Genomic DNA, 27,738 nt, shown 5'->3' on the forward strand with positions numbered 1-27,738 from the left:
TATGGAAATAATATGGGGACTTTGCAGGGCCGTAAGATAATTAATCACAGTAGAGCTGGAAGAAACCTTAGAGGTCTTCTAATCCACCCCCCACCCCCGCTCAGGGAGACCCTGTACCATCTCAGACAGCAGGTGGCTACCTAATTTTCTTAAAAACCTGCAGTGATGAAGCACCAATAACTTCTGAAGGCAACTTCTGTTCCACCGGTTAATTGCATTCTCTGTTGGGAAGTTCCTCCTCAATTCCAGGTGGCTTCTCTTCTTGATTAGTTTCCATCCATTGTTTCTTGTCTTGCCTTCTGGTGCTTTGGAAAATAAGTTGACTCCCTCGTTTGTGGGAGCCCCTCAAGTACTGGAATGCTGCTATCATGCTGCCACCTCTAGCCCGCCTTTTCTCTAGACTAGCCAAACCCAAATCCTACAGCTGTTCTTCATATGTTTTTGTCTCCAGGCCCTTAATTGTCTTAGTTGCTCTTCTTTACACTTTTTCCAAAGTCTCAACATCTTTTTTGTAACGCGGTATTCCGTGTGTAGTCTTACTAAGGATTTATAAAGCAATACTTTTACTTCACATGATTTGGATTCCATGCCTCTGTTTATACAACCTAGGATTGTATTAACTTTTTTGGCTGCCACTGCACAAACTCTTGTTTAAGTGATCATCCATCAAGACTCCAAGGTCCCTCTCAGAGTTACTGTTTTTGAGCCAGGTTTAAGCACAAATGCAAGATGCGTGAATCACAGCAAGTGGGAGCACCCAGTGTGGTATTAAAAGTTTGTAAAGCTAAACCGAGTCAGAACTGAATGGGAGAATAATAAATCCCAGGTTGGTAGACCAGGCTGGGAAGTAAAAAAGGAAGCAAACACAACTCTGATTCTTACAAATATGGAGTTAATCCATAAACGCTATTAAATATGTGTCTAGTTTCTATTTCTCACAAAATTCTCTCTGGTACTTGAATCTATTAGGCTGCCAGGAGATTGCAGAGGAGTTTCGCTCCCAGGAGATAGATGGCCAGGCCTTGCTTCTGCTAAAAGAAGAACATCTCATGAGTGCCATGAATATCAAATTAGGTCCAGCTCTCAAAATCTGTGCCAAAATCAACATTCTTAAAGAGACCTAACACTGGAATGCAGATTTTCTTTCTTTCCTAACTGCAATGAATACACTAAATGCAAGAAAAGATTTCTTTCACACGCTTGTATCTTGATGATACTTGAGGAAGGAAGAACTCCCTTGGAGGCCTTGAAACATCTTGTGAAAAGCATAGAATATCTTCGGCTGTGCTATGAATTGTTCCCGACGGAAAAAGGCAAAAAAAAAAAAAAAAAAAGGTTCTGTGCTGAAGCTGTGAATCCTTCCTGTCAAGTTCCTGGATTCTCATATTTTTCTCCCAGTAGAATCATTCTTTCCACATGGTTTCAATTTTCAGGGGAGCAATTGATACTTCATCTTTTCTCTTTGGATCAGTAAAGAAATGTTTTAAATGCCATCTTTTCTAATTGAAGTGTTGATTGAAGGTAAGTAGTAAATTGATTTCATATAGAATACTGGAGGGAACATTAATTGAACATTAAAGACTAGAGCTGGCCCAGGTTTAATGGGACTCTCCAGAAGACATTATTTCTGATAATGCCATCAGAGGGTTTAAATATTTTTAATTCCACTTGTGTCTCTTGTGGTGTTTGGAGAAGAATTACTCAAGAGCCAAAGGAGAGTCCAACGCAATTGAAGCTCCAAGTGTTTCATCCTGCTTTTTAAAAAATTGTCTTCTTTGGGTTTTGTATCTTACCCTTTCCCTTATGATGAGAGCACATATGGGACAAACTTTCTATCAGGTTTGTATCTTCTGTCCAAAGCCTGTTTATTTTTGTTTATTAAGCAAATTATTCAGTAAAAGGAATGCTTCATAAACAATATTGCAATCTTCCTGTTGTCTGATTTTTCTCACCAACTTTTGCACAATCAGGTTTGCAGCTTGTTTTGAATTCTCTCAAGCTTTGGTATTATTCCATGAATTTAAATTTTAGAAATGATTTTGTGATCTATTTGTAAAAGTAGAATATATATCTATCCAAAATATTTAAAATGCAAAGCTCACCTTGTACTAGAAGAAGGGTTTACAATGCCAGCATTGAAAGGTTTTCTTTATTGACGTGCAGTTCTATCAGTAAGTTGTTTTTCTATATTCATATCTACTATGATCCAAATTATTTCAGCTTTCAACAAACAAAAGAATGTATATGGTATATTTCAGCTTCTGGACTTAGCCCACACTTATCAGAGTTGTTCCAGCCCTATTTCCTACCATTGAATCCTGCTCTTTTCCTTTGATTTAGGCCTGGAGGATGTGTCAATGTCTTCCAAAGAAAAGTTAGCACAAAACTACATTGAGATCATGACTCTGTGTTTGAACTAAAAGTGTTTACCTGTAATTCACAAACTGTTTGGAGACATTTAATCATACACATATTTTGAAATTTCAAGTCATTTTTAATGTTAAAGTTGCATCTCTTTAATACAAAATCTTTTAAACTTTACTATGAAAAAATGACATAAGTAATGCCCCATTTCTTTTCTCTTATAAAAGAGCCTGGCAAAGAGGGCTATACTATGTCTCAAATCTTATCTCAGCTATAGTACTTCTTTGTAAAAGGAGTAAGAATAGATATAGCCTATAGATATACCTGGAGATTTACTCCCACTTAGATCCACCAATTCCATTAGGAAGAGACCAAGTAAAGATGTAACTATTTATTTCCCCTCATTTCCCCCAAAGCTAATATTCCCAGCAAGTTCAAGTGAATTCAGGAGTCCTAACTGCATTTTAAATGCAATTTTGAGAATTGTCGTTAAGAAACAGTACAACATGCACCAAAGAAAAGGAAGCAAATCCCTGAAGCAAACAGACCTGTCATCCATATATATGGAGGGAGGGAGAGAGAGAGAGAAATTTTGACACTATTCATACTTATAAACATAAATATATAAGTATTGACATTCACCAATTTTAAAAATATTTAGTCCAAATACTAAAATAGTTTCAACCAAACCAGAAAACATTGTCCACACAGATTTTGAGGTTTCCTACCCTGTCTTTTTTCATTGTTGGGACTCTATATAATTTGCAACTACTGGCACTGTCCTATTTGTAATGAAAGATGAAAGACCAGCTTTTAAGCAGAATGTGTTTAAAACAGCAGTGTTAGTTATTATTAGTCTGCTCTTTTAAATCTGTTTTAAAATATTGCCATTTAAATTTAGACCATTTAAATATCCTTTCTAGCTAACATTCCCCTCCCCTTAACGGACGATTCTCCTTTGTTAAGAAAATATAGATATTTCCATTTGGTCTAGTGTGTCTCCACAGATTTGAAAAAGCAAGGACAAGCTTCACTGAGTTATACATAAAATTATGTAACTGCATAATTGAAAATTATAATCCAGTGTTTTTGAAGAGTAAAAGCCTGTAGGAAATATGTACATTCAGTCACTGTAGCTCAAAACCTTTTAGTATTATTTCAAACCCTTTCCTCTTCCATGGATTATTTCTTTCACACTGTAACACGATCCTTCCCTTTTGGAAAATGGTTCTGAGCAGTCAGTCCAAAACTCCTTAGTACAGCTTCAAGTTCATAAATCTTGCACAGAATTTATTTATATCACAAATATGAAAAATAGTGTGCAGAATAATGAAAGCAAGTGGCTTAAAAGGACAATTAGATGAGGAGAAAACTGGATGCCATTTGTGTAAGAACTGTACACAAATAAAAGGTGCAGATCACATGGGCAGCAAGTGGTCATCTTGCTCTTCTGATTCCTCTCCAAGCTGGTCATCACCAGCACCACGATATGCAGCTGGCACATTCTGTGGTTTAGATCGGCACATGAAATCACAGCCATCCTGCAAATAGATTAATGAAGTAAAATAAAATCAGAGAACTGTAATATCAAACCTGCAACTGAAAAAAAGTTTTATTTCTCCAATTACTTTGCTTTGATTTTGTTTTTTAATCTGGAGGGAACAAGAGTTCAATCCTAACATGACAAAAATGCCTGACTATCTTACTAAGTATTGGGCATTAGTGATTTAAGTGTCAATGATTTATAGCAGTAACTTTAGAAATTGATTCAAGAAACACTTCATGAATATATTTATCACTCAGTGATTAGTCTACTTTCCCCAGTTGCCAGTGCCTGAGGAACAAACAGTGTTAAACCAAGTTAGTTTGGTTTTGGTACTTGTTAATGATTGGGCAGGGGCACCAAAACCCCAATAAATTGATGATCTATTATTTCAAAATACTACAAGGATATCCTCTACAAGGATATCAAAGTAGAGCTTTGAGCATGAAAATCTCTTATATGAAGAGTGCAGAAAAGAGCAACAAAGAGGTCTGGAAACTAACCATGGGATGAACAGTGGAGACAATTGGACACTGGGTCTAGTCTAACACGGAGGTTATGATAACCGTCCTCCGGTACCTGAGGATCTTATTCTCCAAAGGTCCTGAGGGCAGGACAAGAAGTAATGGGCGAAAGCTCATTAGAGATCCAACCTACAACTAAGGAGAAACCGCCTGACGGAACAATTCATCAGTGGAACTTCAGAAGTTGTGGATGCACCATCACTTTCAAGAAGAGACTGCACAGCCATTTTTCCAGAATGGCACAGGGAGTCCTTGGCTTACAACAGTTCATTTAGGGATTGTTCAAAGCTACAACAGCACTGAAAAAGGGGATGTATAACCATTTTTCAAACTTATGACCCTTGCAGCATCAAGATCATGTGATCAAAACTGAGGCACTTGGCAACTGACTCATGTTTATGACAGTTGCAATGTCCTGGAGTCACGTGATCCCCTTTTGCACATTTTGACTAGAAAAACCAATGGGGGAGCCAGATTCACTTAACCACTGAGTTCCTAACTTAACTACAGTGATTCACATAAAAACTGTGGCAAGAAAGTCCATAAACTGGGGTAAAATTCACTTAGCAAATGTCTCACTTAGCAACAGAAATTTTGGGCTCAATTGTCATAGGGATAAGTCACCCTACCCGTATAGGAGGGTCTCCTGCTTGAGCAAAGGTTTGGGCTGACTTCCAAGGTTCTTCCCAATTCTATTATTCTACCTTCTGTGTTCTAAAAGGCTCATTATACAAAAGTATAATGCCAAAAGTAACATCTTCAGCCTTCCTTAATAGAATATTTCTACCAAAAGTATACTAGGAGTTTGGATCTCTGATCTTAGATTGATGCAGCCTTGGAAAGAGCCCTTTCTTAATTCACGTTCTTTTAATAACCCAATATTTACTTATTTGAAGAGAGTACAGTGAAATGTACCCATAATTAAGATTCTTCAAATGATGAGCGTGAACTCATATAACATACCCTTCTATCCTATTCTTTTTTCTTGAGTCAACAACTGAGTTTCAATCTCATAAATAATTATACTGATTCCTATTTATGGCCGTTGCTTTTTCCTAAGGTCACGTGATTATCTTTTGTAACTTTGACAAGCAAAGTCAGTGTGGAAGCCACATTCATGACTTAGCAACTGGCTTACTGACTTATCAACTGCAGTGATTCATTTAACTGTGGCAAGAAAGATTGCAAATTCACTTAAATGTCTCACTTAACATAAATTGTCATAATTTGATGACGACCTTTATAGTCACACGAGGTCACACTTTACACGTGCATCACTTAGTGGTGGAAGTTCCAGATCCAGTTGTTAACTGAAGATTATCCGTATCCATATAACCTAAAATACACTTACAGCTACTAGATTGCCAAGATCTTGCCAGAAAGCAAAATGGGGAAACTGCTCCATGCCCTTTGCTCCTACTATTAGACGCTGGTAGAGGAATCCTCCAATAATGTAAACTGCAATCAGTGAGGAAAATCTGAAAGAAAACAAATGCTAACAAAAGATTCACATACAAAATGTAACATAAAATAAAATACAAACGTATATACCCATGGCAGTTCTGGGTCTGAACAATGATTCAGATTCACTTTCAAAATGTTGCATGTTAACGAAGAAAAATCCCTTTTTTGTATATAAGTGGCAGTGCCAATGCTCCTCATCTGAGGGCCACGAAAGTGGGTAAAGTGGCAATCCATATGGAAAAGTATAGAACATTTGACTAAAAGCATTTTAATTTTAAAAATATTAAAATTAAAAATAAAATTAAAGTAAATAAAATATTAAAACAATATTTTAAAAATATTAAAATACATGGGAAACATTGGGATCTCTGCTCTTATTAAATAACTTTATATTGTTGTTATAAAAATAAAAAAATGAAAACTATTTAAATTTCTTTAAATAAACCTTTGTTGCTCAACGAATAACTTACTAGACAGAGCAATTACATTCTGTAACATTTATTTCAATTAGTTCTTCCTTATGAAGCTTTTTTAATTTTTCAAAACCTACCTAGGTGGTACCAAAAGTGGATTGACAAATAAAAGACCAAGAGGGTACCATGGAAAAGGATGCTTTACTGGAAATACAAAAGAAAATGGATGAGGTTTTAAAAATCAAAAGAAAAAAAACAAATGAAGAGCATGACCTAGATAACTTTTTTAAATTGCATTCACAAAAAAGGCCTATTAAAGCCTTGAAATTTGTGCAATGTAACAAATAATTGGAAAGAAATTGAATCCTATGATAATATGCAAAGGATGTTAAAGATAAAGATTATTAGAAGAAATATAAAGTTATATAATATGAAGAGAGATGGTGTCAGCTTCTGCCTTGCTGTTGCTTCAGCTGCCATGAAACGGGGAGGGGGGGCTGGTATTTGGGAGGGGTTAATTGATGTGCTGGAGGAATGTTCTAGGATGTACCAGACGTTGGGATTGCGCATGCGTACGTGTTTCCCGCCTGCATCAACGGCCTCGACATTCCATCTTTCGGCCTGTCTTTTTGAAGTTATCTCACACCTGACACTTGAAGGACTTATGATTGGACTGGAGCTATGATCCTAAGGGGGGGGGAACGGGCTATTCTATATATCAATTGCTTTCGCGCCTAATTAAGCAGACTTTGCTTCGCAACTGCTTGCTTACCATTTATGATTAGTAAAAGTACTTTGGATTTTCCTTCGCATGGAGTCTCTTAGTCTTTCTTTCCTAATTATGTAATGGAGTGATGCTGACAGATGGGCAGTTAAGAAATATTATATCTAAATAAAGAAATAGCTGAGATTTTTTAATCAGGTTAAATTGAGATGTGTTAATTGGCAATATTTTTTGCTGGCATGTGAACTGAACAGCTAATGCTTTATGGATGTGTTTATAAATAAGGCATTTTACACAGATGGGCTGACAGCTCTATAATATATAAAAAAACTAGAAGAGGAAATAGTGAACCATTGTTGAAGAAAATGAACGCAATTCAAATAACAAAAACTTGGAAAAAAGCTTGCTTATTTATTTGTTTGTTTGTTTGTTTATTTATTTATTTGTTTATTATTGAATTTATATTGCTGCCTATTTGCCCATGGCAACTCAAGGCGGCTTACAGAATAAAGACCACATTTAAAACAATAAAAACTAACAAAAAGAATAAAAAAATATAGTATATATTTTTATAACAAAATCACCTCCCACCTCCTGCCTCGGCGACAGCAGATCACATAAGCCATTTAATAGGCTCCATCGTGCTCTGGGTTCCACAGACCCATCATGCTCTGGGTTCCACAGGTTCGCACTTTCCATAAGAGTATTAGAGTGGAGACCATTCTAATCTCTGGAGGAATTAGGTTCCGGAGAGAGGGAGCCATCACGGAGAAGGCCCTTCTTCTGGGTCCTTCCAGGTGTATCTCCCTCAGAGATGGGACTCACAACATTCCCTGCTTCCCCACTCTGATGGGTCGGGTAGATGTGACTGGCAAGAGACAGTTCCTCAGATAACCTGGTCCCAAGCCATGAAGGGCTTTAAAGGTGTCAACCAGCACCTTGAATGCACCCGTAAGCAAATCAGCAATGCAGCTCACGCAGAAGAGGTGACATATGTGCACACCGGGGTCTGCACAAAACCATGCAGGCCGCTGCATTTTGCATCAACTGGAGCAATATACAATAATATATACAATATTAATGCATAAGAACAATTTAAAAAATCTCAGTCATATAAGACCAATTTCTGTATTGAATGTCAATTGTAAGGTAATACTACAGGTTGTCTTCAGATTATTTATAATTAACTACTCATTCAGCAACCACTGACAGTTATGACGGCATTGAACAATTGGTACTTATGGCTGGTTCTTGAAGTTGCAGCTGTCACAGCACTTCACAGTCACATATTTACAATAGCAATAGCAGTTAGCAATAGCAGTAGCAGTTAGACTTATCTACCGCTTCATAGGGCTTTCAGCCCTCTCTAAGCGGTTTACAGAGTCAGCATATCGCCCCCAACAACAATCCGGGTCCTCATTTCACCCACCTCGGAAGGATGGAAGGCTGAGTCAACCCTGAGCCGGTGAGATTTGAACAGCCGAACTGCAGTCAGCTGAAGTAGCCTGCAGTGCTGCATTTAACCACTGCGCCACCTCGGCTCTCTACAATTATGAGTGCTTGACAAACAACTTGCGCTTGATCACTATTTGCGACCCTCCCTGTTGTCCTCTTACCAGCAGTCAATGGGGAAGACAGTGATGGCTAACCTTTTCGGCACTTGAGTGCCAGCAGTGTGTCCGCGCGCACCCATAATGCAATAGCAGTTAGATAGCAGTTAGACTTATATACCGCTTCATAGGGCTTTCAGCCCTCTCTAAGCGGTTTACAGAGTCAGCATATTGCCCCCAACAACAATCCGGGTCCTCATTTCACCCACCTCGGAAGGATGGAAGGCTGAGTCAACCCTGAGCCTGGTGGGATTTGAACAGCCGAACTGCAGTCAGCTGAAGTAGCCTGCAGTGCTGCATTTAACCACACCTCGGCTCTTATGCAATGCGTGATGACACACTGGCATGCGCTACGTGTATAATATAATAAGGCTATACTCTTTATAATATTCTTTATAATGAAAACGTTTGTAATCTTGTCCTTCCTCCTGAAGAAGACGGATGATTGATGGGTTTCCCTGCCCTCATCCTGTCAGTTTGTTGTTTATTGACTTGATTCAGAGTGTATCGGCTGCATTCCAGCTGCAGCTGTTAAGTGGAGCTATTAACTGAAGGGCGAAAGAGAGGGGGGGAAAAAAACCTTTCTTGCACTTTGTTTTTAACCTGTTCGCCGAACTGCATAAGCAATTAACTCACGTTTCGGGTGAACTGGTGAGAACTGGTTGAATCCCACTTGTGCCAAGCACCCACCCACTTACCTATTCCCCCCCCCCCCATATGTGCCCTTTTGGATGTACTGTACAGTGGGGGGGGGGAGCCCCTGGTCCACAGGCCCATACCAGCCTATGAGGAACCACCCTGCACAGTTGAAGGTAAGTGGCAGGCAAGTGAGCTAGGCTTCATCTGTATTTGCACCCACTCCCCAGCGCCAGCATCCCTGCATCAGCTCCATCTCAGATCATCAGGCATCAGATTCTCACGGGAGCGTGAACCCTACTGTGAACTGTACATGCAGGGGAGCCAGGCGCTTTCTTCTCCTCCCCTCCTGGTCCATGGAAAAATGGTCACCCACGAAACCAGTTCCTGGTGCCAAAACGTTTGGGGGCTGCTGCTGCCGCTGCACAGCATGGCTGAGATGAAGATGCTGCTGTATTCTGCAGTCCCTCCACCTGATTCCCATTGTCATCATCTCTGCTTCCCTGACCACCAGTGGCCCTTCAACAGCCCACGGCTGCTGGCCATTTCCCCTCCAGCCTCCTCTGCCTTCGCAGCCCGGATAAAGTGTGGCAAGGCAAAGAAGGCAGCAAAGTCAGTTGGGAGGGGCAGAGGGTGGCGGTGGAATACAGCAGCATCTTGGCCCTGCTATGAAAGATGCCCCAAAAGGGCGGGGATGGGGGGAGACAGGCAGGTGCAGGGAATTCAAGCAGAGAGTTTGTGCAGGTCAAGAGAATGTGAGGATGAATTGCAACAATTGTAAATGTGTGCTGGTGCCAAGCATCCAAAATTAGATATGTAAGTGGAGATACTGCAACTTTGAGGACTTGTAAGAGCATTTGTTCGGTGCCACTGTAAATGATCGCAGAATGAGTGGTTGTAACCCAAGGACTACCTGTACTATCTTTTACTGTAGTCACATGAGGTAACAAATACGATAAAATGTGTGTCAATCACAGATTAGAACAGGATCAGGTTTGGTGACCTTAAAAACCAATTGGCATGACTGCATCTCACATGGTTTCTGACTGAAACAGTGGGGCTGAGGATAGGGACCAATGTAGAGACTATCCAGTACATTGTGGCCCCGGGGATGACCAAGGCCGTGATCATGGGACTTGCATAGTTCAAGAAGTGGAATCCCTCCATAGATTGGAAGTGGAACCGGTTGAAAGTGCGGAAAAACTTTCCAGCCTGGAAGCAGTGGTGAAAGTGACAAGGAGCCGCCACAAGCCACAAATGAGAAAAGCAGAATTTGCTGGGAACGGTTGGGTGGGGGAGGAGCCAGATCCATCACTCCCTAAAGAGTACTGGACCTGGCCAAAGTGTTCGATAAAAGGGAGTCTACTTCTGTCCCATCAGCCAACAGACTGCAATCAAGGTTCTCCTGGGAGCTAAAATGCCAAACTTAAATAGTGCTCTATGACGCCCTGGGAAATGGAAGAAGTCCAGTCATTCATCAACAAAAATTTAGCCAGGGGAGGGGAGCCAACGTCACAACGTTACATTGTGCGGACTCGACAGTCCAAATCCGCCGATGACACTTTTGCCCCTGGACGGTCCAGCAGGACCTAAACTGTCCCGAAGAGACGGTGACTGGGAAGACAAGACCTTGCTGGTCACAGGGACATCACAAAGTCCCTGATCGACCCAAGGGAAGTGCTTCCAACCGGCAGCAAACAGGCAGCGCCCCCGGCTGACATAGTTGGAGACAGCTCCAGAAAGAGAAGTGAAAATGTTCCATCTGGTGAGGTTTTTTTTCTTTTCTTTTAGAAGATTGCCCTAAGAAACTCTTTTCTTAAGCTAAATTAGTCCCTTAAGCAAGAACAAAGCGGCCTATTTAATCCCTATTGGACTGCCTTAGAAAGCTTTTTGCTCTTGCCTGTAACAATGTTTTGTGGATTGAAGTGATTGCAACGTTTCTTGTTTCTTCGCTTGAGGTGAAGGGATCTTTTTTTTCTCTATTTCTTTTTACTACTTTAACTTTTTTGGCTTAAAGTAAAACTTTTTTTACTTTAATAAATTTCTCCTTCTATTGTTACAATATCATATTAAAGATACTTAAGGAAAAAGTTTTTAAAATAGTTGAATCTGCCACTTGGAAGCCTAAGTCTGAAGTTTTTTTTTTCTTTTGCTCTTGTAACAATGTGTACTTTGTTCACTCTTATCTGACTACACTGACTTTGCAACAGAAGGGTTTGGAACTTGTTTTAAAACCTGATAAAGACCCAAGGTCACAAATAGTGTTCTGCTGGTGCGTGTGGAAATATTTTGGCAAGAATTGGAAAAGAGAAGAAAAAGATTAGAACCCTTCTTCTTTGAAAACCAAAAAGAACATTTAAAATAAAAATAGATATATTCTTCAAAATTTGTGACAGGCTAGAATGGCAGAAAGTACCAAATTCCTTTCTTTGCTTTTTCTTTATATTTCTTTTATTCTAAAAAATGGAGCAATACTCAGATGAAGAAAACTTGATAATTCAAACATTTTGGCTGGACTTCAAAACATCTCAGAAGGACTTGAGAGATTTGACAAGAAATGGGACAGACTATGGGGTATCACAAAAAAAAGATGATGGGTTGCAGCCCCAGAATTTAAAGAAGCGAATGAAAATACAGAAAACAAAGATAAGAAGTTAGATGAACTTATTAATGGAGTAAACATGAGTGAAGGTGGATAGAAGGGAAGCTGGAAAAGTGACTTTGATAATTTGGTGGCTTCATCCCAAACTCCAAGATGCAGGAGAAAAAGAAAGAGCGAAAAAGATGGAGTTAATAAGACAAATCTATTCAGAAATAAACCTGACAACCAAAGTTAAGCTTACATTAATAACAACTCAAGGGCAACAAAACTACATGAGAGATCGTTTAAGCTACAAAGTGCGGAGAGAAGTCTTAAACCCTGGAAAGGTCCTGGAAAGAGAATCGACACAACAGCTGGCGAGAGAAGAAAGACCATTTTGTTACTGGAAAGACACTGGTTAATAATGCTAGTTGATGAAAAAAAAGCTAGTTAATTATTGATGATTAATAAGTAGAGATTTTAGTACTTTATAGACTGTTCTAGATTACCATTGAATGTTTATTCGTTAACATATAATTTACTATGATACTAATAGTGAAATGATAACCTTAGTTAGGATAAATAACCAGGCCATAGAAATACTAATGTATATTTTTGGTGATTGTTAAGTAGAAATGTTAACATCTCTTAGATTGTCTTAGATGTCTTAATGTTTATTTTCTTAGCACGTAATTAACTAATTTGGGATTGAGGGAAAAATCCTATAAATCTTATTAATAAATCATTGTTTAAAGACGGCTATAAAGGTATATTGTGTGGGCTGGAGAGGAGAGGTGAGATAAATAGTAAATAAACTTTTAGTCAACTACAATAATAACAAGGAAATGTTAATGAATAATATTTATGATACATGCAGGTGTGTTACAGGGAGGGGAATGCTAGATATCTTACTTAACTGAATTAGTTTTAGAATATGTCATAAAGGTGTAATGTTATTGGAGATCTATTGAAACTGCAAATGAATGCCAGTAGGTGGTTGTGTCTTTAAATATAAATAATTCTAGATAAAAACATGTTTAAATAATGGTTACTGAATGAGAATTATTCAGTACAGGGATAGTAAAATACATATTTTTTCTTTCTTGACTTAAAATGTACAACTTGATTTGAATGAAATATGTGTAAGGATTGTGGAAGAAATGCACGGAATATATTTGTAACCAATCGATATGTTTTCTACAAGATGTAACGAAAGATGATTTTTGTGTGTGTGTGTTTTCTGTTTAACTAAAACAATAAAAACAATTTTCTCAAAAAAAAAAATTAGCCAGGGGCTTCAGGTTGACCAAGTCCCGCATGGGTTGCCTATGTTTTCTGACAAAGAAACGGTGGCTCTATTAGACTGTGCCTGGACTAGTGTGGACTTAATGCCATCTGTGTGGAAAATGTGCCTCCTTACGTTGATGAACAACATACCTGGGCACTTGACCTAGGAGAGATTTTCCACCAAATTGGATTACTAAGGGGGGGTGATTTACCAAGGAGTGTAGATTAAGAAGGGAGATGAATGGAAAATTGGCACATTGGAGCAAATCCTCCGCTGTTACATGAAACTACCTAGCAAGATATCTAGCTGAAACTCTTACCCTTTGCTGAGGTTGCCTACATTAATTCAGTACACAGTAGTTCTGGATTCACACCATCCCAAATGGCCACTGGCCTGGACTTGTCCCCTATGCCAGAACTCCCTCAACACACACCCCTCAACTGTCATTAACCAATTGGTATTCGAGCCCTGCAGAACATCTAGCCCATGGTCCACAAAGCACTTAAATTACAGTTAAATTACAAGTGTTTCTTGAATGGGAATAACTTAATGAACCCAGGATCATTTATGTAAATCTCTCACGTGGCCTTTAGTAATCAGGCATTACTAAAATCTTACGTAATTAGTTTTATGATGCCAAGTAGCTATTTTTAAAATGGTTTGATTTTGAATGCTTTTCTACCCTTAAAATTATTATGGTAAATTGTTGGAAGCTGTTTAACTCAGAAAAGAACTATTAATTATTTCAAAGCAACTTACGTGATAAGCAGTATAGAGCCAATACGAGGTGATGGTGTGCATTTTGGGTGCAATTCTCCGGAGGACAGCCAAGCTGCTCTCCAACTCAAAACGTAGGAACATTGCTTTATCTTCTCCCTCTCCTCTGCCACCATGGTGAAACGAGCCTGTTTAGAGATGATAAGAGTCTAATGGCATACTCATCAATGCTCAACCGCTCCCTCCTCTCGAGATATTCAGCAAGGGTGCCCCACAATTCTCACAGTCCTATTGTGGCCTGATTCATACACATGGCATGCTGACTGAAACTACAAAGAGGTCGTTCCGCACAATCTAGAGAGATGCAGATTCCATTTCCTTAGGCTAAGGCATTACTAAAAAGTTCTAATGTAGTTTCCTCTTTGATGTGCCTTTTTCTTAATGCTCTCAATACGGGAAACGTTACCCTGTTTCCCCGAAAATAAGCCCTCCCCAAAAATATTGCAACACAGCAGCAGCCATGATGTGACCATGCTTACCACCTCCTGCACCTCAAAAATGATAAGATCTCTGTGAAAATAAGGCCAAGCACTTATTTCGTGGGTCAAAAGAAATAAGACCCTGTCTTACACAATTCAGTACATGCTGTAATTTGATATGTAATATATAATTTTGATATGTAATTTTCATGTGAAATGCATAGCTTTTGTTTACTAATCAACTTCAGCTCTGATATTATGCAGCGTGTAACCAATACTACAAATAGCATGGTAAGGGCTGAGTTATGTACTAGTTTTCTTTAACATAATTCATTGTTACTGTCCCATTCTTATACTCACTGCTAATGTTGTTCGGTTGCAGATAATCATTACTAAAGCTTTCCTGGGTTCCTTTGTACAATGACCTTCATAGGGATCGCCACCCTGATAGATCAGCATAATCCAGGTAGCTGCCAAATTAGAAATATAAGAGATTCAATGATGCATGAGTCTAATTACAAGAACGCTCAATAGATCTCAATAGATCTCAAAGTATGTCTTACTTCCATTTGCAAGGTGGGTCTCATTGATTCGTCCTATTACTTTTTGTTTGTTGTCTGTCTTACTGATCTGCACCAGGCCAGAATTGGACATATTGTGGAAGACTTCCCGACATATCCTCAGTCTGTAAATGTAGTGGCCCTCATTAGTCTTGCTTTCTGTTTCAAAACTGCAAAAAAAATGCCAATTTACAACGTATAATATAAAATCAGGACTGGATGTGACCTCAGAGGTCTTCTAGTCCAATCCCCTGCTCAAGGTAGGAGTTTTATATATGATTCCAGTCAAATTGTTGTCCAAACTATTTTTGAAAACTAGCACCTACATTTACACAGTTTACCCTCATTTACACATTTACAACCACTTTTATACCAATATATGAAAATAAAAACAGTAAGAAAACTAGCAATATTTGCCTGGAATATTTCTTATAATGCTAATTTTATCTTTGCCTCTCAAATGAATGAATAATTAATAGCCAGAATAGTGTGAACCAAAAAACCCTGAAATATCACATTGGCATAACTATTCAGATCCTTTGTAACAACACTTGAAATTTAGCTCCCATGTCTCCCATTTCTCCTAATGGTTACCGACATGTTTCTATACCTTGATTGGAGTTGACCTTTGGTAAATTTAATTGATTGGACATGATTTGGAAAGGCACACACCTCTCCATAGAAGGTCTCACAGCTGACAATGCATACTATAACAGAGCAAAACCATAAGGTCAAAGGAAGTGCCTAGAGAGCTCAAAGACAGGATTATTGCAAGGCATAGATCTGGGGAAGGCTACAATAAAGTTTCTGCTGCACTGATGGCTCCTTTTTTTTTAAAGAAAGTTTTTATTTTTAGACCAACATAGACAAACATAAAACATAAAGCCATCTTCAGTTATATACAGTGTGTCGATTGGTTGCAAGGTTTTTGTGCATCCTTTCCACAGTCATCACTTACAATTTATATGAAATCACATATTATCAAATCAAATATATTTGTATACATTATCATTATATCTCATTTATTTGACTATCACTAATATTCCATTTTAAACGAGAAATACTAGGTATTGGATTCATTTATATTATAACAATTCATTACATTATCTTAAATCTATCCAATAATAATACATCTTTATGTTATATTCTGTATCATTCTATTATTATTGTATTATAACATTCTCTAATGTCTTTCATTTCCATGTTTTTTTATCTAACCACTGATAAAATAAATCCCATATCTTATAAAATTGTTTATCTTTTTCTTCTCGAATTTCAAATGTCAATTTACTCATTTCAGCACATTCCATTATTTTGTGAATAACTTCCTCGCATTGGTATTTTCTCATTTTTCCAATTTTTAGCAAATACAATTCCAGCTGCTGTTAATACATTTACAATCAAATATTTCAATTCTCTATTGTATGTTTCCAGTATGATTTCCCCCCCCAAAAAAAAATCTCTGATTTAAAGTTTATGTTTTTGTATCATTTTTTCCAACCAAGTGTGGATTTTAGTCCAATATCTTTTAGCTTCTATGCATATCCACCACATATGGTAATATGAACCCGTTATCTTATGACATTTCCAACACTTTTCCAATTTACTCTTGAACGTTCTTGCTATTCTCATCGGGGGTAAGTGCCACCTGTAAAACATCTTATACAAATTTTCTTTATATGCTGTTGACATTGTCATTTTATAATTTTGAGACCACAATTTCTGCCAATTCTGTAAGTCAATCCCATGTCCAAAGTTTTTCCCCCAAGCAATCATAGATTCTTTAACTTGTTCTTCTTCTAGCTTAACCTCTAATAAGTATCCATATAGTTTTTTAATTACCTTTTCATCAGTACCTATCAAAATTTTATTTAACTCAGTCATTTTATCATGGAAGCCTTCCATTTTAAGATCTTTATCGTATCTAGAATATATTTGCACGTATGAAAACCAGTTCATCTTTATACCTTGCTGTTCCAATTCTTGCACAGATTTAAGTTCACCTTTTGCATTCAATATTTCACCATATCTAACTGTTTGTTTCTTTTTGTATGTTATTGGATATGAAAATGCTTCAATAGTTGATAACCAGACTGGAATTTTTAAATAATGTTGCCTTTTAATCTTCTCCCAACTTAATAGCAAAGCCTCACGTATGTAATATCTTCTAAAATACCCCTGCGTTTTAGTTCCCTTGTACCATAAGAAAGCATGCCATCCCAATAGCAAATCATGTCCTTTTACATGCAATAATCTAGAATTTCTTAATGTTATCCATTCTTTCTCCCACATCAAGCTTGTTGCCTGGTAGTATAACTCCCAGTTAGGTAGTCCAAATCCTCCTCTTGTTCTAGCATCTTGTAACAATTTTAATTTTATTCTTGCTTTCTTTCCCTGCCAAATATACTTCAACACTATTTTATTTAAATTGTCAAAATAATCTTTCCCTAATCTAATTGGAATTGTCTGGAACAAATATAAAATCCTGGGTAGTATATTCATCTTGACTGTTGATATTCTCCCTATTATTGATAGTTGTAAATTTTCCCATTTTGCCAAATCTGTCGCGATCTGTTGTTTGAGTTTATGGTAATTGTTCACTGTAAGTGTACTACATCTTGCTGTCAACTACATCCCCAAATACTTGACCTTATTCGGGACTTGTATCTTCAAAGCTTCTGCCAATTCTTCCTTTTGTCTTAATAACATGTTCTTTGTCAAAATCTTTGTTTTGTCTTTATTTTCAAACCTGCTACTTTTCCATATTCCTCTATTGTTTCTGTCAATTTAGGTGCAGTTTCTAGTGGACCCTCAAGGATGAAGACCAGTTCATCTGCAAATGCTTGCAATTTATATTCTTTCTTTTTAATTTTCATTCCTTTTATGTATTTTTCTTCTCTGATGTTTCTATTTAGGACTTCTAATGTTAAGACGAACAACAGAGGCAATAGTGGACAACCTTGTCTTGTCCCTTTCCTTATTTCAATAGAGTCTGTCAGTTCTCCGTTTATCATTATCTTTGCTGTTTCTTTGGGGTATATAGTTTGTATGGCTTGGGTGAATTTCTTACCAAAGCCCATCTGTTTCACCTGTAACAACACAAATCGCCAATTCACATCGTCAAAAGCTTTCTGTGCATCTAAGAACATCAAAGCCATTTGTTTTTCAGGATGTGCCTCATAATATTCCAAGTGTCCAGAATTATTCTCATATTATCTTTAATTTGTCTCTTTGGTAGAAACTCATTTTGATCAGGGTGAATAAAGTTGTTTAAATATTTTTGAGTTGTTCTGCCAATATTGAAGCAAATATAGTCTTGAGTTTAGCAGAGAAATACGTCTATAATTCTTGATTTGAAGTGGGACAGCCTTCTCTTTTGGCACAAGTGTAATATATGCTTCTGATCACGATTTGGGTATCCTCATCTTTGTCATAACCTCATTCATAACTTCTAGTAATGGAAGACACGATTCCTGCAACGTCTTATAGAATTCCACTGGCAGTCCACCCGGACCTGGAGCCTTGCCATTGTTTTGTTTTTTAAGGGCTTCAATTAACTCCATCATCGTTATATTGCTTCTAATATCATTTCAATTTCTTTAGGTATCTGGGGCAAGTTCACTTTCGGTAAATATTGTTTAGCTCCTCCCTCTTCTATTATCTTGTTCATACAACTCCTCCCTCTTCTACATTCTCTTATTCATACAATTTCCCATAGTAATCTTGTATGATTTTTTTTCTTCTCTTCATTTCCATGACAAATTTGCCCTTGATCATCTATTAATTGCAGCATTTTTCTTGATTCTCTCTTTTTTTCAGTTTATATGCTAACCATCTGCCTGGTTTATTTGCATTTTCAAAGTAATTCTGTTTAGCACCTCTAATTTTTTGTGCCAATTCCTCCTTTTCCATTAACCCCCTTTTATGTCTAATTGTGTCCATTTTTATTTTAATGTCCTTTTTTTGTGGAGATTTCTGTAACTTTTTTTCAAGTCTCTTGTAGTCATCGTCTAGTATTTTGAAGGCTTGTCTTTCCTTTGTATAGTCTATTAACAAGCCTCTGGCGTAGGCCTTCATTGTATCCCAAAGATTCTGCATTGATGTCTTTCTTTTCTGTTTTCTTTGAAAAATGCCAGTTCTTCCTCCATTTTCTGTACAAAGTCGTTTTCTTTTAATATAGCATTGTTTAGCGTCCAACACTGATGGTTCCTAAGAGTACAGCAGCCCCCATAATTCTCAGAGGAGGGGCTTTAGTGAGAGGTGACCAAGAACCCAATGGTCACTCCCAATGGTCACAGTCGGTGTTAGTGGGGGGGGCAGAGATCGTCCCCTAGGCCCCTAACATATGGGGTGCCTCAGGGCTCGGTCTTATCCCCCCTACTATTCAACATCTACATGAAACCGCTGGGAGAGATCATCCATAGGCACGGGATCAGATACCATCAATATGCGGACGATACCCAGTTGTATCTGTCCGCCCCGTGCCAACTCAATGAAGCGGCAGACGTGATGAACCGAGGCCTTGAGGCCGTTATGGACTGGATGAGGGTTAACAAGCTTGTGCTCAACCCAGAAAAGACCGAGTGGCTGTTGTGTTTCCCTCCCAAAGATTCGACCAATATTCCATCACTCAGGCTGGGGGGTCAAATTTTATACCCCTCAGAGAGGGTCCGCAACTTGGGAGTCCTCCTGGATCCACAGCTATCGTTTGACCACCACCTGACGGCTGTGACCAGGGGGGCATTCGCCCAGGTTCGCCTGGTGCGCCAGTTGCGACCCTACCTGAATCGGGAGGCACTCACAACAGTCACTCGGGCCCTTGTGACCTCTAGGCTGGAATACTGCAATGTGCTCTACATGGGGCTGCCCTTGAAGAGCATCCGGCGACTTCAGCTAGTACAGAACGCGGCCGCGCGAGTGATTGTGGGTGCACCTCGGTTCACCCACATAACACCTATCCTCCGCGAGCTGCGCTGGCTACCTGTCGATCTCCGGATGCGCTTCAAGGTGCTATTAGTCACCCATAAAGCCCTGCATGGTAGTGGATCTGGATACTTGAGAGACCGCCTTCTGCCAATTACCTCCCTGCGACCAATTAGATCTCACAGATTGGGCCTCCTCCGTATTCCATCGGCCAGCCAGTGCCGGCTGGCAACTACAAGGAGGAGGGCCTTCTCAGTAGTAGCCCCGACCCTTTGGAACGAACTCCCCGTGGAGATTCGTACCCTCACCACCGTCCAGGCCTTCCGCACAGCCCTTAAGAACTGGCTAGCCCGTCAGGCCTGGGGACAAGGATAGCCGCCCCTCCCGAATGATGAATGTATGTTGCTTATTACTTTTATTATATGTGTCTACGTCATTGTTTGTATTCCCCCTCCCTGATTTTATGTGAGCCGCCCTGAGTCCCCTCAGGGAAAAGGGCGGCCTACAAATGTTAATAAACATCTAAACACTCTGACTGAGCTTCAGAGATCCTGTGTGGAGATGGGACAGAGTTCCAGAAGGACAACCATTACTGCAGCCCTCCACCCACCTTCGAGACCCCCTACTGCCACATACCTCCCAGCGGCCAGTAAGATCCCAGACTGGGCCTCCTTCAGATGCCGTCAGCCAGACAGTCTCGGCTGGCGGGCCCCCGGAGGTGAGCCTTCTCTGTGGCTGCTCCGACCCTTTGGAATCAGCTACCCCCAGAGATCCAGACCTTACCCACTCTCATGGCCTTCAGGAAAGCTGTAAAAACCTGGCTGTTCCGGCAGGCCTGGGGCTGTTGACCTCCCTGTTGATGTCCAGCCCCGATTAGAATGAATGTATGTGGTGTTGCGATTTTAAACCGTTTTTTTTTCTCGTTATGTCTTTGTTATGTGTCTTTTTTCCCCTCTTTTTTGTAAGCCGCTCGGAGTCCTTCGGGATTGGGCAGCATATAAATTTTATAAACAATAATAAAATAATAATAATAATCTGGGCTTTATGGCAGTGGCTGGATGGAAGCCTCTCCTCAGTGCAAAACAGATGAAAGCCCACTTGCAGTTTGCAAAAAAGCACCCGGAGGACTCTCAGACTGTGAAGAGCAAGATTCTCTGGTCTGATGAAGCCAAGAGTAAACCGTTTGACCTCAATTCTAAACGTTATGTCTGGAGGAAACCAGGCACCTCTCATCACCTGCCCAATATCATCCCAACAATGAAGCATGCTGGTGGTAGCATCATGCTGTGCGGGGTTTTTCACATCATGGACTGGGAGACTGGTCAGGATTGAGGGAAAGCTGAATGTAGCAAGGCACAGGGATATCTTAAATGTAAATCTGGTCCAGAGCACTCGGGACCTCAGACTGGGTCGAAGTTTCACTTTCCAACATGACAACAATCCTAAGCACATATCCAAGACCACACACGAGTGGCTTAGCTACAATTTTGTGAATGTCCTAGAGTGGCCCAGCCAGAGTCCTGAGTTGAACCCTACTGAACATCTCTGGAGGGAATTAAAAAAGGAAGTCCACCAACGGTTGCCATCCAACCTGACTGAGCTTGAGAGGATTTGCAAAAAAGAATGGCAGAAAACCCCTCAATTGAGGTGTGCAATTCTTATCACATCATACCTAAAATGACTTGATGATATACCTCAACAAAGTACTGAGTAATGGGTCCGAATACTTATGCCAATGCGATATTTCAGGTTTTTCCTTGATAAATTTACAGACATTTCTAAAATTCTGTTTTCACTTTGTCATTTGGTTTGGTTTTATTAGTTTTGTATGCCGCCCACTCCCGAAGGACTCCGGGCGGGTTACAATAAAACAGGGAAAGGGGATAAATAAGACGATACAACAAATTAAAATACACAACATTCACAATTGAAGCGGGGCTGGGTATTTCAACAGCCCCCAGCCTGCCGGAACAGCCAGGACTTAGTAGCGTTACGGCAGGCCGGGAGGGTAGTAAGGGTCCGGATCTCCATGGGGAGCTTGTTCCAGAGGGCCGGAGCAGCAACAGAGAAGGCCCTCCCCCGGGGGGTCGCCAGCCGACATTGGCTGGCAGATGGAATCCGGAGAAGGCCAAGCCTGTGCGATCGAATCGGTCTTTGGGAGGTAATTGGCAGGAGGTGGTCTCTCAGGTACCCAGGTCCGATGCCATGCAGGGCTTTATAAGTAACGACTAGCACCTTGAAGCGTGTCTGGAGACCAATGGGCAGCCAGTGCAGCTCGCGGAGGATAGGTGTAACGTGGGTGTACCTAGGTGCACCCACAATCACTCGCGCGGCTGCATTCTGGACTAGCTGAAGTCTTCAAACACTCTTCAAGGGCAGCCCCATGTAGAGCGCGTTACAGTAATCCAGTCTTGAGGTGACGAGGGCATGAGTGACTATCTGAAGTGCCTCCCGGTCCAGGTAGGGTCGCAATTGGTGCACCAGGCAGACCTGGGCAAAGACCCCCCTGGTCACAGCTGTGGATCAAGGAGGACTCCCAAATTGCGAACCCTCTCTGAGGGGCGTATAATTTCACCCCCCAGACTGAGAGATGGAATAATTAGCCAATCTTTGGGAGGGAGCATCAATAGCCATTCAGTCCTGTCGGGATTGAGTGCAAGCTTGTTCGTTCCCATCCAGATCCTGACAGCCTCCAGGCCCTGGCACATCACTTCTACTGCTTCACTGAGTTGGCACGGGGCAGACAGATACAATTGTGTATCGTCCACATATTGATGGTATTTAATCCGGTGCCGTCGTATGATCTCACCCAGCGGCGTCATGTAGATGTTAAATAGGAGGGGGGACAGGACCGAGCCCTGCGGCACCTCATAGTTGAGGGGCCTAGGGGTCGACCTCTGCCCTCTGACCAACACCGACTGCGACCTGTCCGAGAGGTAGGAGAACCACCGAAGAACGGTGCCTCCCACTCCCACCTCTCGCAACCGCTGCAGAAGGATACCATGGTCGATGTTATCGAAGGTCAAGGAGCACTAGGATAGAGGAGTGACCCCTATCCCTGGCTCGCCAGAGATCATCGATCAGCGCGACCAAAGCAGTTTCCGTGCTGTAACCAGGCCTGAAGCCGGACTGAAAGGGATCCAGATAATCGGTTTCATCCAAGGACCGTCAAGCCACCACTTTCTCAACAACCTTCCCTACAAAGGGGAAGTTGGAGACTGGACGATAGTTGCTCAAAATGGCTGGGCCCAGAGATGGTTTCTTCAGGAGGGGTCTCACCACCGCATCCTTTAGGAGGAGCGGGAAGGATCCCTCCTGGAGAGAGGTGTTAATTATTGTCTGGATCCAGCCACGTGTCACCTCCCTGCTGGTCGAAACCAGCCAGGAGGGGCACGGGTCCAGTATACAGGTGGAGGCACTCACCGCTCCCATGGCCTTGTCCACTTCCTCAGGAGCCACAAGTTGAAACCCACTCCATAAGCTCCGCTCAAGACCTTCCCCCAGTACCTCGGCTGGTACCGTGCAATTGGAATCCAGGTCTGTCCGAATCCGAGCGACTTTATCTGTTAAATACTGAACAAATTCCTTTGTTCAGGAAGTGATCAGACCATGACAAGGGCAAGATCTTAGTACCCCTCAACTCTAGATCACGCCTCCACTGCTCGAGAGGAATACGAGGTCAAGTGTGTGACCCACTGAGTCGAACCCCGAATTACTTGGGTCAAGTCCATGGCTGTCATGGAAGCCATGAACTCCTGCGCCCCATCAGAGCATTCACCGAGCGTAGGCAGGTTGAAATCCCCCAGCACCACAAGCCTAGGGAACTCTAGTGCCAGCTCGGCTACTGACTCGAGGAGCGAGGGGAGGGCTGTTGCAACGCTGTTGGGAGGTAAGTATGTTAACAACAAGCCCATAATGTCATTATGGGATTCTGAGTGTAGATTAATGAGGAAAAAATGAATTTCAACAACTGTAGAATCAGGTTGCAACATAACAAAATTACAAAAGTGAAGGGGGTCTGAATATCTTCTGAATGCACTGTGTATTAAAATATAAAATATGTTACTTGTATAAATTTCCTTTATATTTTTTTCAGATTTGGTTATCTGGGAAGTATGGAAACACTGAGAAAGGATTAAAATTAGCATGATATGTGAAGTTAAAACATTTAAGGAGGTTACATAAAGACAGGATAAGCTTTATTTTCAATAGCCACATGAAAACCAGAATTTTGGGTATGGAGATGTTGCAGATTTCTAAAAGCATTTTTTTCTCAAAGTAGAACTTTGAGCAAAGTTGAAATTATGAGCAAGTACTAATCTTATATCGATCTCTATTAATTGGCTCTGATATTCAGCATATTTTCTTGTCTCACTACAATGCTTCCAACTTCTGTCATTTAAAGGAGTGCAACATTCCCTAGTCTTATTTCTTTGATCTAAAATTTATTGACACTGTACCTTTGATTGAAAAGTGGCTTCAATCTGTTCATCAATGCTAATTCTTTTGAGGATTCTTGTTCCCGTTCCCCAAGAAGGTCACACGTCTTTTCTTGTGCCATCACAGTGATTATAATGGCTAGTATCACAGCATGGCAGAAAGCAGGAACCAGGAACATTCTATAAACAGCAGTTTATACAGTTTATAAGTAAGGAAAATAAGTTTTAAAAAACTACTAATATATCTGTTAATGCTTCTGACACATAAATTCTGAATTAAGCAAACTATTTCAGGCTTCACAACTCCAAATTGAAAAAAGAATAGAAAAGAATATGGAGCATTACTGGTCTCACAAAAATAATCTGAAATGAGATACTCTGAAACAAAAGGGAACTTATGTTTATGGAATGGAAATTTCAATTGCTGTATGATATCAATATCCTTGCCACACTTTCCTTAGTGTCCATTATATACTTTCCTTAGTGTCCTTTAATGGAGAGAGGAAAGCCAGTTTAATTAGATGGTTTCTCTTTCTCACAAAATCCATACTATCCTCTGCAGGATACCAGTGAAGAAAATACCAATACCAATTTCAGAAGGTTACTCAGATGGACACCTTGCAAGGTCTCTGTGGTAGAACATCTAAAAAATTATTTTTTGAAGCAGTTGTAGGAGAGGCTTGAGGTGTCAAAATCTAAAAACCCTGGAGAAAGCTGTAGTGCAGAGAATTTCAAGGCAGAAATTGTTCAAACCACTATACTTGTTAGTTGCTGTAATCAGTGTTATATTTTATCGACTGAAATTGAAACTTATTATTATATATTAGTGAGGTGCAATTTCTGCAGATCTCCTGTATGATAAAGTAGAGAATGATGGAATGTTTGGCATTAGAAAATTGACCACAATCTGGGAGCCTAACATACTCACAATCTTATTCTTATGCTAGGCGTTTTATAAAGCTTTCTACTGGCATTTCTGTTTTTTGCTCTACCCTTCCATTTTATTGATGGAATCCGTAATTACTAGCTTTGGAAGGCCAGTAAATGAACAATTATTCTGGACAAGGAAATAAACTGGTACTACTGGAAGACATATAAAGAAATTAATTTGATAGACCCCTGGATTGTACAAAGCCTTTTAAACTTGTATTTTACAAGTTTGCAACTCTGCAGAGTTCAGAAACTGGAAAAGCCTATGCAATAGATATTCCAATACAAATACACTGTGGGCACAATTTTAGGCAAATGGTATTTTGATTATATCATTATTTTCATGTATATTTTCCACCTCCAAGCTGTATAAAGCTGAGTGCTTAGTGGATATAAACATATCAGGTGAGATGCATTTGTGTAATGAGGGAGGGTGTGGTCTAAGAAGATCAATACCCTATATCAAGGTGTCCCTACCTATTAGGCAGCTTCTTTTCCTCAGGCAAAATGGGCCAAAGAAGAGATTTAACTGATTCTGAAGTCAAAAATGAAATCTTTCAGAGGGATGCAGCACTCTTGAATAAGATATTGGGACCATCAAATGTTTTGTTGCAAATAGTCAACAGGATTGCAAGAAATGTGTTGAAGATTTGAGAAGAATCAAATGTGAATCAGCTCTATTCTGATTCTGAAGTTCTTCTTTTTGACAGAACTGAGGATTGGTTGGCCACATTCATCTTTCAATATAATAATATACAGAACAGCTCTGGAGACTTCAGACATCAATTTCTTTTGTGTAAGCAGTTTGATATCTATGGATACCAGGGCACCTATTGAAACTATTCTCTGCACTCGGCAACTCCTCTTTTCCTAAAGTAGTATTTTTTTTTAAAAAAAGCTGAATTTCAAATAAAAAGCCAGTTTCTATCTCTATTCATACAAATTCTTATAGTTACATAGGTATTCTTGGAAAAAAAATGCTGCTCACTGCCCTTTGTAAGTGATTGCACTTGAGGGGGAAAAAAGAGGCAAAGTTGGGAGGGGGTTAGTGGTAGAAAAATGACATATTAAGTTTTCTTATGGGAAATATTTTCAATTCAATGCACTCATCACAGTAAAAAAAAAAAAAAAACCACTGATAGCTCTCAAAATTTCACAACTACTGTCTTCACGCACAACAGCCAAAAATTTATATTGGGATTTTAAAATAATGTTGTCTGTCCATTAACAATGCAAAAATGGATTGGCAAGGCTGATAACCTCCGATTTGGCCACGAGGTTGTAAATAGTAGTAGTTATAACTCTACGCAAAACGCAACACAAAGGTCTAAGGCATTTTAAAACCCTGCTTAATCTGTGTACATCCTGCTTAAGGAAATAAATATGTGCAACAACCGAGGCAATCAACACAGACTACAATTGTTGGCCGAGCAGGGACAAAAAGAGACAAGTTGTTGAAGCCTGGGAAATGAATCCTTAAGTCGGTTAATAAAGGTGCTGATTTACCACCAGCCTTCCAGGTACTCTGAAGCTGAGGGGACAGTGGCACAAGGAAACAATTAACAGCCGTCCCTTACACGCCCTGATTAACGGAGGTTCCTTGTTCTTAGTCTTTACTAGGAAGAGGAATATGAGCAAGCGTGGAGGAGACTCTCCGAGGCTAAGCGGGCTGCACTCTCCAAATACTCGGGGGTGGCACATTGCGCCTTTTCTTTCGGAGCGGGAGAGACGCGCGCTTCGTCCTCCTACGCGAGGCGCGTCCTCTCAGGAGAACTTTCCCCTCCCTGATTCACTTTAAGGCCAAAGTGGACGCAATCGGGTGGAAGAAAGAAGGCAGCAACACGGCAGCAGCTCTTTCCTCCTCGAGGGCTCACAATGCAGGCTGGGATCTTCCCTGCGAGACGCAAGTGTCTCTGGCTACGTCCTCCTCCTCCTCCTCCTCCTCCTCCACGACCAAAACTACACCAGGCCGCCCAAATGGCGCCACCGCTTTAGGCAGCGCGTGCATCGGCGGCAGCCCGGCAGCCGCTCCTCCTCCTCCTCCGCGGGAGCACCGGGCACTTTGCGTGACTCCTTCTCCACCGTGGAGCCCGCGGGAGAAACAGCTGCGGGAGTCCCAGGGCTCCTCTAAGCGCCCGCAGAGGCAGCAGAAAAGGAGGAACGGAAAAGCCCGGCGGAGGAAGGAGCCCTTCCACCTGGGGCTGCCTAACTCACGCGTCGAGACCCCCCGCCTCACGCCGACACCCTCCTCCTGCTTCTCCAGGCAAAAGCCCCGAATCCTTCACGGAGCCCGTTCGCTCTCCGGAACAGTAACCCCCCCCCCCCACCCCCGCCGCCGTTCGCCGCCACCGGTACCTGGAGAGGAAACCGGAACCCAGCGAGGAGCAACCTGCGCTCAACCTCGAGGCTTTCCGGATACCGGAACCAATGTAACGGGGGGGGGGAGGGGGAGGGGTAACCATCGTCCCAGCGAGAGGATTGGCTCCGACCAGCAGTTTCCTCTAATCAGGGACAGTATACGCCCGGGGTCCGCCCGGGTCTTT

The 27,738-nt window shown here is 40.7% G+C and overlaps 2 protein-coding genes across 4 annotated transcripts in view; one reads left to right on the plus strand and one right to left on the minus strand.

The window, feature by feature from the left end:
- LOC116503764 (polyhomeotic-like protein 1) overlaps window positions 1–2,971 on the plus strand; it is a 63,601-nt gene extending 60,630 nt beyond the window's left edge. For all 3 annotated transcript variants that reach the window (XM_032210376.1, XM_032210374.1, XM_032210377.1), the window contains exon 15: window positions 970–2,971. In XM_032210376.1, coding sequence (XP_032066267.1) covers window positions 970–1,124 — 155 coding nt within the window. In that variant the 3' untranslated portion in view covers window positions 1,125–2,971. The remainder of the gene's footprint in view (window positions 1–969) is intronic.
- M6PR (mannose-6-phosphate receptor, cation dependent) lies at window positions 2,474–27,625 on the minus strand. Its single transcript, XM_032210378.1, is given in 9 exon segments — window positions 2,474–3,905; window positions 5,783–5,909; window positions 13,907–13,931; window positions 13,934–13,992; window positions 13,994–14,052; window positions 14,704–14,813; window positions 14,907–15,073; window positions 24,287–24,445; window positions 27,551–27,625. Coding segments are annotated over 8 exon segments (828 nt in total). The 5' UTR covers window position 24,445; window positions 27,551–27,625; the 3' UTR covers window positions 2,474–3,782.
- Between the last annotated feature and the right edge of the window lie 113 nt (window positions 27,626–27,738).

The sequence above is a fragment of the Thamnophis elegans genome, chromosome 2 (assembly GCF_009769535.1).
Source record: "Thamnophis elegans isolate rThaEle1 chromosome 2, rThaEle1.pri, whole genome shotgun sequence".
Classification (NCBI taxonomy): domain Eukaryota; kingdom Metazoa; phylum Chordata; class Lepidosauria; order Squamata; family Colubridae; genus Thamnophis; species Thamnophis elegans.